The sequence below is a fragment of the Poecilia reticulata genome, chromosome 19 (assembly GCF_904066995.2).
Source record: "Poecilia reticulata chromosome 19, P_reticulata-male-v2, whole genome shotgun sequence".
Classification (NCBI taxonomy): domain Eukaryota; kingdom Metazoa; phylum Chordata; class Actinopteri; order Cyprinodontiformes; family Poeciliidae; genus Poecilia; species Poecilia reticulata.
The window spans coordinates 24,576,293-24,589,208 of record NC_088848.1 but is presented as its reverse complement, the minus strand read 5'-3'; the positions used below and the strand labels follow the sequence as shown (position 1 = coordinate 24,589,208).

The 12,916-nt window shown below is 39.0% G+C and overlaps 2 protein-coding genes across 4 annotated transcripts in view; both read right to left on the bottom strand.

The window, feature by feature from the left end:
• Positions 1-64: 64 nt before the first annotated feature.
• On the bottom strand, positions 65-7,811 carry LOC103482121 (muscarinic acetylcholine receptor M3). 3 transcript variants are annotated; one of them, XM_008438071.3, is made up of 5 exons: positions 5,686-7,811; positions 4,098-4,168; positions 3,798-3,952; positions 1,894-2,189; positions 65-1,548 (listed from the first exon to the last, which is right to left on the bottom strand). In XM_008438071.3, exons 2-5 carry the CDS (start codon positions 4,150-4,152, stop codon positions 408-410), a joined length of 1,647 nt encoding a protein of 548 aa, XP_008436293.1. In that variant the 5' UTR covers positions 4,153-4,168; positions 5,686-7,811; the 3' UTR covers positions 65-407. The 3 variants fall into 3 exon arrangements, with proteins under 3 accessions (XP_008436293.1, XP_008436294.1, XP_081457074.1); XM_008438072.3 differs by lacking the exon at positions 5,686-7,811 and having other exon boundaries at positions 3,798-3,845; positions 3,928-3,952; positions 4,098-5,087; XM_081600948.1 differs by lacking the exon at positions 5,686-7,811 and having other exon boundaries at positions 4,098-5,087.
• Positions 7,812-7,896: 85 nt separating this feature from the next.
• Positions 7,897-12,916, bottom strand: part of ryr2a (ryanodine receptor 2a (cardiac)) — a 122,455-nt gene continuing 117,435 nt past the window's right edge. Inside the window, exons 93-97 of the mRNA XM_017310781.2 lie at positions 12,422-12,578; positions 11,524-11,588; positions 11,248-11,348; positions 10,563-10,614; positions 7,897-10,355 (exon numbers count right to left, since the gene is read on the bottom strand). Coding sequence (XP_017166270.2) covers positions 10,260-10,355; positions 10,563-10,614; positions 11,248-11,348; positions 11,524-11,588; positions 12,422-12,578 — 471 coding nt within the window. The 3' untranslated portion in view covers positions 7,897-10,259. The remainder of the gene's footprint in view (positions 10,356-10,562; positions 10,615-11,247; positions 11,349-11,523; positions 11,589-12,421; positions 12,579-12,916) is intronic.

The following is a 12,916-nucleotide window of genomic DNA, read 5'->3' as shown; positions in this document are numbered from 1 at the left end:
ATATCCTCTTAATATGTTTATAAAAATTAAAACAAAAACTATGAATACAACTGCAAGCAAGGTCTATCCTGTCAAGTTCAAATATCATTTACTAAATATAAATTTACAAGGTTTTGTTTCCCACTGATATTTGAACACATATATTATTATTTGCACTGCCTTCAAGAGTTGCTATTTTTAAAATGTTGTGCTTTCTTGTACAATGACAATAAAGGAATTGTGATTCTGATGCAGGGTCAAAACATGGAGCATATGCTTCCCAACACGGTGTAGTAAAACCCATAAACTGAACATGTTTAGGTAGTAAAAAAGAAACAGGTGAGTGTTCTTTCCACAGAGGGATAGATAGTGACGCATCTAAACTAAAGAAAATATCTTCACCTAATGGATCAATCTGGTATTACAATCTATCTAGGCTCCTTTCGGAAGCCGACAGCCTGCCTTTGATTAAAATTGGGCTTGTTCCTGTTTCGATTCCACTGGCATATTAATATATCCCTAAAGGTTGTCCGGAAAGTCTTGTTACACAGAGCGTAGCACATGGGGTTCACTGTGCTGTTAACATAACACAGCCAGTACCCCAGAGCCCACAGAGATTCTGGAATACAGTCCTGACAGAAAGTGTTGACCAACACCATGATGTTGTACGGCAGCCATGTGGTTATGAATGCAAACAGAATAGCGCTCAGAGTTCTTGCTGCTTTCTTTTCATTTGCTTTTTTTTCATTCTTGCGCTTACTGATCTCTATTTTTGCTTTTGTGGCAAAGCGTTTGGCAAGCACAGCATCTGTGGTTGCTTTAGCAACTGACTGGTCAAGAGAAGATGAGGGAGTAAGTCCATCTGAGCCTTTCTGAACTTTGATGCTTTCATAATATTGGTTGTTCTTGTTCACCTCTGAAGCAGCAGCCATGTCACCGTTGACGCTGCTGCACTCGGCCTCCTCTACTGTACTTGTTGTTGTGTTGCAGGATCTGTTGGATGGAGGAAAACGAGTCCAGAAGGCTGAGAATTGAAAACATGGCGTTCTACAGCACTTTTGGTTTTCCTCTCCTGGTGAGCTGGAATTATTGTTCCTGTTTCTCCCTGGAGAAGACAAACAAATGTCATTACTGCTGACGCTCTGGGAGCTGATCTGGCGCAGCATGATTGATGACATCCTCTGGCTGCCAACTGTATCTTTTCCACTGCTGCTGTCCAGGTTCTGAGCCTGGCTTGGGTTGGTGCTTGACCCAGATCCCTTGAGACCTTGTATATCTTTAGCTCTCTTCTCTGTCTCCTGGTAGATCTTCCAAAACAAAATGGCCATGATACTCACTGGTAAGTAGAATGCAGCAATAGCAGTGCAGAAGGTAATTATGGGCTCGGACAAGAACTGGATGTAGCACTCATTGGGTTGGACTGTGCGCTCTCCCACAATGTACTGCCAGAACAATATGGCCGGGGCCCAGAGAATGAAAGAGATGGACCAGGCTAATGCAATCATGGTCATGGCTCGCTTGGTTGTTCGTTTGGACCGATAGGTCAAAGGTCTGGTCACAGAAAAATACCTGGGGAGACACAAAAAGTAATAAAACAGACTGTAAATTGTTTGTTCTTTGCAGTATGATCTAAACAAACCACAGAGTTCCAGTGGTGCTTTTATGTCACAGGCAACTGGAGCGTTGCTGCCTCCACTGGGCATTTAGACATTTTTTTGTGTGTTTCCTTTGATTTCCTGAATTTTTATTGGTTTATGAACAACAAGAGAGTCTTGTCCAAAGCAGCAATAATGGCAGAACTGTCACATTATTCATATTTACATAGGAGCAAATATATTCAGTTTTCTTAAATGGAAAAGACAAAACCGTACAGTCACTTAGAAGAAAATTGTAAATGAAAATACTTTCAGCTACCTGTCAAAGCTGATGACGAGCAGGTTCATGACGGAGGCGTTACTGGCCACATAGTCTATTGCAAGCCACAAGTCACAAACCACTGGCCCAAGAGCCCACTGGCCCATGATGATGTAGGTAGTATAGAGATTCATTGACAAAGTGCCGATAGTCAGGTCAGCGAAGGCCAGACTGAGCAGGTAGTAGTTGTTAACCGTCTTCAGACTCTTATTTACCTTGAAGGACACTAAAACCAGGATGTTGCCAACAACAGTGATGAAAGAAAGGGATCCGGTGAGGAAGACGATGATGATGACCTGGGAATGAAGAGGAGATGTAACCAAATAAAGTAATAAGTAGTCAAGTTTAGGTGCACTCCCAAAATATAGTCTGATGGCCCTGACTCCTGTAATTAGGAAGTGCTTTGAGAGACTAGGTCTCCAGCACATCACAGACCATAGGCTCCAACACTACGATCCTCACCAGTTCATATCATGCTGAGACACACAGAGGATGCCACTCAGCAACTGGAGCAGCAGAGTTATGTCCAGATGCTTTTTGTTGACTACAGTTCAGCCTTCAACACAATAACCCCGGACAGACTCATCACTGAACCGGTCATTCTCGGTGTTCTTCCTCTCACATGCTTGTGGATAAAGGACTTCCTCACCAACCAACCCCAGACTGAGACTTGGCTCCCCTCAGGGCTGTGTGCTGTGCCCCCTCCTCTATTGCCTCCATGCCCAAGACGTCAGTCCAGTCCACAACAGCTGCATCGTCAGGTTTGCTGATGACACCACAGTGGTCGGACTCATCTCACAGGGTGATGAGGCAGCCTGAGAGAACAACCTCACTCTGAACACCAAGAAAACCAAGGAAGGAAACCATCATGGATTTCAGGAAGCTGACTCAGCTCCTCTCTACATTAACAGCAAGTGTGGAGAGGATCCATACCTTCAGGTTTCCAGGGGTCCTCATCTCTGCACTTTACTGCAAACATCACAGCAAGTCAAGAAGACTGAGAAGTGGCTACACTTCCTCAGAGTACTCAGGAAGTACAAACTAAACTCCAAGCTGCTGTTGACCTTCTGTTGAGCCTGCTGACATACTGCATATGGAACAGCAGCTGTACTGTTACAAACACGATGAGGCTACAGAGTAACGTTTTCTGACCTTCCGCTGCCTCAGCAGAGCTGAAGTCATCACCAAGGAAAGCCCCCAGCCTGGCTTCAACCTGTTTGACCTCTGGGAGGCGCTACAGAGGCATCAAATCAAAAACAAACAGACTGAAGGCCAGCTTCTTCCCAAAGCAATTAACACCCTGAAGCTCTCACACACTAATTATATAGAGTTGTGTATGTGTGTATATGCATGTCCATACACACACACACACACACACACACACACACACACACACACACACACACACACACACACACACACACACACACACACACATATATATATATATATATATAGTTGTAAATATGTATTTCTTTGTTTGCATTGTTTTTGGAGTTGACTTTAGTTTCATTGTACATGTGTACAGTTGCAAACAATAAATTCTAATTAAAAACAAATCTCTTTTGTTTTATAAAAAAGGAAAATCCCAGAGTTCCAGAGGACTGTCAGCCGTCACTCCCATCATGTTTAACTGGAAACAAACTGCAGATAAATTTTTCTTTTGACTTTGTAGTTTCTCTGTAAGGGTCATTTATGGAAAAATAAGAAACTTCAGTCAAAGTTATATTGGTATTATTTTAAAGGAATGATGGAATTATTCCAAATTTGTAGATATCAAGTTAAAATAATCTATTTTCATTTCATTTTATTGATCCATTTACTAATGAGGAATAACACTGTTATTATGGAAAATATGTTGAATAAAAGTGTCAAAAAACAGAGATGAAAGTAAAGTTTTTAACCTGCCACACGGTGTGACCTCCCAGTGGATCAAATTCCTCTTCAGGCAGCTGGAAGGTCATGTTAAGTGCTGACTCAGAATTGTTTCCTCCTTTTCTTGAAAAAATACTAATGTTATGCAAATTCCAGTACCTGGACCATTGGCGGAAAGAGCCACCTGAAAATGTACAGTTATAAAACATTTTAAACATCTAGTATATATCATAATTCAATCTGCAGAGTAAATGTGCACAAACTAAAAGTAATGTGCATTTCTACTTGTGGCTCTTTGTTAGATTGAGGTGTAAATTGGTCTCTCATACCAGAAGGGTTATCAGGGAAGAAGTGGGTCGGATCAGACCCAGAAGTCAGATTCATTGTGGTTAATGACCATCTGGACAAACAAAAGCACAACAAAAGACAAAATGTAGTTTAAATGTTGACAGTTAAGGTTTGGACTGGATCTTAAATGTAACCTGTCAGTTTCATCATTGAAGGCAGCTGGTTCATCAGCTGGTTCATCAGCTGGTTCATCAGCTGGTTCATCAGCTGGTAAAAAGAGAACATGCATGGAAACATACTGGTCGTCTTCTATGATGTGGGTGTTGGCATTTCAAAGTTGTTGGGCTCTGAGTCCCATAAAGCACAGAAACAGCAGAGGAAACCAAAATGTCAGAGTTCTTGTTTTACTTTTGTCCAACATGGCAAGATTTCAGGTATTTCTAATTGAAACTGATCCATGATTTTGATCTATTTTCAAGGTTAAACAGGCTAGAAACATATTTAATATATACAGTAAGGTTATATGATTGAAGGAGCCTCAGATAGTAGATTTATGCATGAAAAGCTCAAACTTTTGGCAACAACTAGAGCATGTAGGATACTGGAATAAAATATTTATATTTTTAGCAAGCAGTGACAGAACTATGCTGAATATTTGCAGGGAGCCTTAATCAGGTGGCAGTGACTGCTGAAATAGAAAACAACTTGACTTCCTTTCTTGCTTCTTGGAAACATTTGAAGGAATCTTGAAGCATGGCATCAGCATCAGGACGAAAGGAAGGATGGAAAACATTACCTTAGAGAGCCTTTTTTTAATTGATTTTAAATATGCTTATACTTATTATTCATCTAATTTGTCTCCAAGTGAACCTTTAAAGGTGAAACTGATTCAGATTAGGCCAGTGTTTAACCCAAAAGATTTTGGATCCAAGCAGGTAAAACATGCAGAATCTGATGACAAAGACAGCAAGAGAGCTACACGACATAAACAATATATTTCAGTTAGTTTTCTATCCTCGTGATCCAATGTTTTGCTGATTCTGGCATAGATTAGCATAGCCTGTAAAGAATACATGACATTACTAATACAGGCTGTACTAATTAAAGCCAAAATCATCACATATTCCCAGAGCCTTTCTTCAGTCAGTAACGTTAGGTGTACGTACAGTGCTAAAAAAGAAGGAACAAAATGGCTTTTTAATTATTACACTGGTCCACAAAAAGCACAACCTTTAACTGCAGTACAGTCATCTCTAATACAGGCTGTATTAGATAGAGATGACTAATAATAAATGAGTGGATTTTGTGTCATTTCCATGCATGGAGCTTTTTGAAATGTTAGTGTCAGTGACCAGCATGAACAAACCTGTAGTGATCCAAAAAATGACATTTTTTCATTGAAACGGTGCATTTGATAAGAAACCTGGCAAATGTGTTAATTTACCAAAACCTCATTCATATACTGTGAACATGAAAATCAACACTTTGAGATAAATCATATTTCATGTTTTCACTTTAAATGAAAATCATCTCAATCCATGTAAACTGTATGAAACGTTTACCTTTATAAAGAGGTTAAAAGAAAACACTTTAGTGCAAAGTTGAAAGTCTTTAAAAGTTCAATCTTACTTGCCAGTCAGCTGTAGCTCCAAGTGTTCAGTGGAACATCCTGCAGAGAAGCTTTGCTCCACCAGAGCAGCATTCAGCTTTCAGACAGTCTAGTGGCCGTACAGTGCAGGAACTCTGAGCTCCGCCTCTGACAAAAACTGTAACGTCCTGCAGAGGAGCGTCTCTGAGCCGCGCTGACACAAGATCACTGTAGCTAACAAAAGTGTAATAGAAAGGGTTAACGCCATGGATAGGTGAAGCACATAGCAAAAAGTATGTATACAGCTTGATTTTATATATTTATACATAATAAAGTATATATGTATATATTTTATTATGTTACAAGCACAGACTTTAATGTAGTTTAGTAGGATTTAACATGACAAAAACACAATGTAGGGCATAACTGTGAAGTGGAAGGCAAATAATGTATAGAACTTTCACTAATAATAATTTGAAAAGTGTGGCATGCATTAATATTAAGCCCCCTTTACTCTGATACTCCAGAATAAATTCCAGTGCAAGTCAGAAGTAACTTTGGACATCTTTGAACTGCGCTCTGTCTGATCCCTCACCTAGGAACCTTCAGAGGTGCATGGCACTGAAAATGAAAATGCTATATATCATATATAAACCTCTGCAGCTCTGTGCCACAAGCTGTGGAACTGAAAGTTTGGTGCATCAAACAATTAATTGAATGTCATATTTTAGTTGATGTCTCCGTTTTGGCAGTGACCCCAAAAGTGTACATCATTATGTCTGTATGTCTTTGGTCATAACTGAAATGTCCATGAATAAAAACTTTTTTTTTTTTGCCAGCAACTTCTCTGACATAGACGGGAAACTTTCCTTCCTCATCAAGCAAGATGGGAACAAAGGTCAGATTTCAGTTGATTGACTGGAATTTTGTACTGCTTTGAGAAATTCCTGTTTTGTTTGTTTGCTCACTCATGTAAAGACCTACCAAGACTTTTTATTGTTTGTTTTTTTTTCTTCATATCTTACCCTCCCACTGGGGATTATTTCAATCTTATCCTCAATGTCATTATGGAATCATGCCAGCTCTACTCTTTTGGCTGATCATGTCTGAGTGCGAATAAAATATCTGACCACCGAGAAGGGTCAGAGCCTTTGTGTTTAGCACCACATAGTTATAGTCTTTGTGTTTGTTTAGTTAGCTCAGCAGGCTGGTGGCATCGTTTCTCTGCTGTCAGATAACATTGGTTTTTGTTCTCCAAACATCTTATATCTTATACACAGATTATTATCTGTGTATAAGATAATAATCTTATACACAAGATTATTATCTTGTGTATAAGTTTTCTGGATGTCTCATATATTGTTTGTGATATCTCTGGTGTACATTATATAATTGAAAAGTACATGCTTACTAGAGAAGGACACTATACTATATGAATTTACATCTGAAGATGCTGATGTTTGCTCAGTTTTAGTAAAAAAGATTCATACATATAGATTAACAACTGACATTTCAGTTATTTCAGTTGGTCATGTGACAGTGATGATGATGATGATGAAGGATTCTTCAGTGTTTCATTGAAGCAGAGAAGAAGTGTCAGCTGTGTGGTTATTTTCTCACTAATGCCTCAGTGATTCTTTGGCTGTCATTTTACTCACCTTTACATTCACTGAGGCTCAACCGGATCCTTTTCCTCAAGCAAACAGTTTCACTGACATTACCAAGGGCTCTTTTTTTGAATTCATGATTAAAGTTTTGTTATAAAGCCCAGTTGGAATATGTGTAGTAAGTAAAGAATAAATAGGCAGAATATAAAGTTGCTACTGAAAAGACGAGGACGTCGTTTAGAAATCAGCAGCAAGTTCTCAAAGCTTTATAGTCACCATCAAAGTTGTTTTATCATGTAAAGCACTTAGAATTGCCTTGTTACTGCAATACTATATGGATGTGACTGGTGGCAGGGAGTCTTTAAGAATCTAAGCTTTACGAAATGTCCAGAAGTGTGGAAGTAAAAACAAGTTGGCTTCTGTAGTTACTTTGCTTGTGTGTAAAAGTATTTAAGTAGTTCAAGTGAAAGATGTCAATAGTGCGTGTGGGAGCATTTCATTGCAAAGTTTTCCCATTTAATGTGAGGACCATTGTTTTCACACTCAGCTTAGTTTCATTTTGTAAATGTCCCAATCTGCAGAAGAATGAAAAGCACAATACATCAGCAAATGCATGAATTATAAATATGCAACATCTCACAAATGTATAAATAAAGATTTATTTTCCAGACCATGCAATTTCATTTACCCGGTCCCTCTTTTACATTTCCCTTGGTCAAAAGTAGCAATAATTTATTCAAAAGGTCGACATAATGCTCTACTGAAAGGCAAACTAAACATGCCTCATGGTAAATATTGAAATGTTTACGTTCACATGATCCAAATTCTACAAACTGTATTCATGGCATCATTCAGTCTGAGGCATGAGTAGAAAAAAAGGCATGATGTCAGCATGGCATGACAACATGGGAACACACACACACACACACACACACATTACACATGTTGGCTGCCAATGTGACCGCCTCTTTCACCCTTTCTGCTGGTCAGTTAGCAAGGCTAACTATGCATGCAGTGTCACTAACCTAACCAGTAAACATGGCTCTTCGTGGAACAACACCATCTCCAGTCCTCTAGTGGCTGTACGATGAAGCAACTTCAACATATCAACCAAGACTAAAAATGATTCCATTATCATTTTGAGATCAGAAAGAGCTGATAGAAAGACAGAAGCTAGCAAACACTACTTCAAAGCTGAAGTTGTTTCACCGGATCCATCCTTGATTGTTGGAAACCCGGCCCTTCAGGATTCCCATCTTCACTTTAATACCTAAACGTAAACATGGTGGTGTTCAGACAGCGCACTGTTCCTGTAGACCGTAGTGCATTTGGTTTGATGAGGGAAAGAAAACCACCATGACCTGTTCAGTGCAAAGTCACCAGCTTGATTGTTTCAGTCAAGACAGGAAAAGGACCAATTACTTCTTTCTATGTGCTTCATCTTTAAGGCAAAGGAACATTCAAACAAATTAACATAGAATAAATGAATAAATACGTGCATTTATTTAACTGAAATAAACTGTAGCAACAATGTGTTGTCCTATCTTTGTTTGCCATTAACAATATACAGACCCTCCAGTACATTCAATGAAGAGGTATTGCTTGAACCAAATCATCATTAAAGATTTCTCTTATAAATTGCATATAGTAAGGAAAAGATACACGATGAAATAAGATGTTTCTCTTTAAGGGATGCAATGTGTCAAAATACTTAACATCTAGATGTACAGTAAACCTAAAACTAAACTTTAAATAATCCTAATGAAAAGTTTTATGCAATTTATAGTTGGCCTTAAATTGTTTCAGGTTCATTAAACTGCCATAGTTTCCATGCAATGACTTTATTTCCAAACATTTCTTGAAAAGAATAACATATTTTGTTGTATTTTATAAGAGCATTACTAAGCATAACAACAGAAGAATGATTGCTGGATGGGTTCTGTTTCTTTGGAGCAACCTCTGAAACAACACAGCTCCAATCTAAAACTCATTCATATTCTGATGCTGTTATTCTGTTTTGAATGAAGGTCCAGACCTTAAAACAGACGGACATGTGGAAGGTGTCCCTGTTAGTAGCTAAAGACTCGGCTTTGTTTGGAGCGATGCGTCACTGTGACCAGTGTAGCTTCCTGTTACACGGCCGTTCAGGAGACGCTGTCCCTCCTCTGTCCCTCCTCTGTCCCTCCTTCACTAGAACAAACCATCAATACTGTCAATAACATCAATTCTTTAGAACTGAAGTTTAAAAGCCTCTCAATAAAATCAAATCTTAAAGCTGCTCCAGCAGCAGGTGAGACCTGTTTATTATAGGCTGGATGAATATTGTGTGTGTATATATATATATATTTTTTTGAATGAAGAGAAGTGAGCCTTTAAACACAGGCTGGTTATGAACAAACATCTGCAAACTTCATCATCCAGAAAGCTCTGTTTTCATCAGCAGCACCCAGTTTCTCCTCAGACTGCACGGTGCTTGAATGAAGCATTCACTCGCTCAGATGTGCAACACAGTTGTCACATCAACATGGCGGCTGTTGCTTGTTCTGCTGGAAATGAATGAGTGAGTGAATTGTGTTGTGTTTTTACCTCCTGGATCTACAGCTAACATGAACATGTGGAACAGTTTTTTGCCCTGAATGGCTTTCAGGCTTTTTCACGTCCTTTTAATTTTCTCTGCTCTATTTTTTGCATGTTACCATGTCCTGTACGTAGAATAAAGTGAAACAAACAAAACAAAAAGATCACTTGAGATAAAAATCTCGACATGCCATCAGTCACATATGGTACATATTAGAATCTTATATTGTTTATGTACAAGAAGCATTCAAACAAACAAAGTGGGCTGAAGGTTGGGTCAGAGTTAGCAGGCTGACTGTCTAAATAAGGATGGCTTGAGGAAGGGAAGGACATCTGGATCCGCTTGGACTGACACGTGGAACAGAGAGGACAGAGTGTTTGGCTGCTTCTCGGAGAGCAAACAGAGAATCACGATGAAGGACAGGCTGAGCTCAGTTCAGTTGATCCTCATACTGTTTCCGGAAACAGTCACCAGCAGGAAAAAACTCCCAGCAGCGCTCCTGGTACATCTTCCATACATAAGACTCCTTCAAGAGAAACACAAAGCATGAGAAGGATTGCATCTAATTTTAGGATTTTAAAACTAACAAGATGTAAGAAAGAAAAGAATGTTATCAGAAAATATCCACCATGAAACATATCAGTGACTATATGGAATGAACTGGACCGTAAATACTGAGAGCAAAATGTCCCTCAGAATGAAAGAGAAGCTGAGTGGAGAGCAGCTGCTTCACCTGGCCTGTGTGCTCAGTTTCATCTTTGTTTATCAGATACATCAAAAAGAATCTGAAACACACAAACATTTATTACATTTATTAGATGATGGAACGAACTGTGTACAGAAATATTGGAGTTTATCAGAAAAACCATCACTTCAAACTTAAGGGGAGATGTTACAAAAAACCAAGTTCTATTATGTTACAACATTATTCCTTCACCAAAAACACACCTAACCTAATACTAGTCCTCAAATCAAAGCTCACTGTCCAAAACCTGTTTAGCTAATGAGGTTTTTTTTTTTAAATTTTGATTCCAAATGCAGCTTATTGATTGGAGGACCAGCCATATAAAAACTTTATCGAGTTTAACTGACCACTGTCTCTGAACATGATGAGATTTACAGGTTTTAAACTCCACAGGAAGAAAGAACATGTAGGAGTCACTCTTTGACCTTATTAAAGGTCACCATCACATTAGAATGAGAACATGTGTTGATTTTTACATTTCTTTACTAAATGTAAAACCTTTTGACACTCGTATATAAATAGTCCTAGTAACAGCTGCTGCAGTGCTTTGCCCATTGAAACTTTGGCGAAGTGGAAGGCATCAGTTCAGCTGAAGGCTCCAAAGTAGCAGCTGCCTTCAAGCTGCAATAACAGGAACAACCAATAAAAGCACAGAGGAGCCTCTGATACTCACAAGTAGTTGGCTAAGTTGTGCTCTTGTAGTGTGTGAGATTCAAACCCATGTGGTACTGTGTCAAAATACTCATTTCCTATTCCACAGATAAAACATTTGGTCTGCAAGAAAACAAAGACAAAGGTAACAAGTTCTCTCCAACAATTACTGACATCTGCTAGCTGTTAAGCTAAAATTTGCATCTGAATATCAAATAAATAATGAAATTGGTAGAATGGTGGAAAATGTGCTGGTGGAGCAGAGACAAATGTGTTTCTGGTGACTGTGTGTCTTCACCTCCATGTCTTCTTTGACTTGTTCCTGCTGGTCTCTCAGTTCACCAAAAGCATCAATGATCAAGCCTGGAATTGGACGAGAAAAATCACATTCATCAGGCCAGTCAGCTCTGCAGCATTACAACTCAACAGCTAAATCCAGTTGACCACAAGCAGCTGTCAGGCACTCAAAAAACTGAACCCAGCGAACTGTTGAACTAAATAACAGTGAATTCAACAAACCAATTTGTTCCTTTGCAAAGTCCTGTATCATATCAGGTTAAGAAGACATCGCACATGCTCAGAAGCTTACTCAGTGAACTAACTTAAATGGTACAGCCATCTTTATGAAGGTATTTTTGGTGCAACATGATGATGATTCCATCATGTGTGGAGATTTCTGATCTCCACACATGATGTGTATCAAACCTTACAGAAAGTCCTCACCAATCCACCACATAGCAGGATAACAGGACTATAACTGTCTGGAAGGTCGGATTTTGGCCAAACTTTTAAAATTTGTCGATGAACTCGTACTGAACTGGACAGAAGGCTATTTGGAAGATTCGCCAAATGTGCCACCTAGTGGACAGGCATGGGATTGGTGAGAAAGCATTGACAGAGGCGCTTCCTCGCAGCCATGTGGCGCCGAGCTGGGAGGGCCATATGAGGTTACTTGTAAGTTTAATTAGGAGTCATGTTCCACAAAAAAAATCTGCAAATTGGACAGGGAAAGTTTTTGTGCTTTCTTATCTTGGTCATCCCTGTCAGTATGTGTTGAGTTTTCTTTCACCAAATTACAAGTTATTATGTTCTTGTTCAGTTTTTCTCTTACTTTTGACCTGAGATGAGACAGTGCAGTGATACCATCATTCTGAGGCATTTTGTCCGTAGAAGCATATATTTGCTGCGTCTCTCACCCTGTATGATGGCCAGCAGGATTACAATGACAAAGAAGAAGAATGTAATGTCAAAGATGATCCGGTAGATCTCGTACTCATCGCCCGCAGGATCCTCAATTTGGTCGCCAATCCCTCCTCCTGCTCGAACGCCCACATACATGTGAAACATGTAACACTGGGCGAGAAATGGAGAGGAAGTAGGTGAAAAAAAAGTGTTTTTTAAGTTGTTTTAGCTGTTTTGATATTTAATCCGTAATATTAACTCTCTTCTGACCTTCAAAACACAATTCAAAACTCCTCTGTTGAAGTCAGCCTTCTCACTTTAATTTGTTTGTGATTTTGTGGTTTTGTGTTTTATTGCTATTTTTTACTGTTTAGTTTGTGTTTTTAATGTTGTAAAGTGGGTATTTACCCAAGGACACTTTACAACATTAATGATCAAATGATCAAGAAGCACCACATGGTGGTTTTCATTATTTAAAGGTACAGTGCACATTAATTAGCAGTATTTCA

What these genes read in the sequence shown, in the direction of transcription:
- LOC103482121 (XM_008438071.3), bottom strand. Translation starts at nt 4,152, where the DNA reads ATGAATCTGACTTCTGGGTCTGATCCGACCCACTTCTTCCCTGATAAC. An exon ending in CTTCCCTGATAACCCTTCTG is followed by an intron (nt 3,953 to 4,097) that starts GTATGAGAGACC and finishes GTACATTTTCAG; the next exon opens with GTGGCTCTTTCCGCCAATGG. An exon ending in CTCGTCATCAGCTTTGACAG is followed by an intron (nt 1,549 to 1,893) that starts GTAGCTGAAAGT and finishes GTGTCTCCCCAG; the next exon opens with GTATTTTTCTGTGACCAGAC.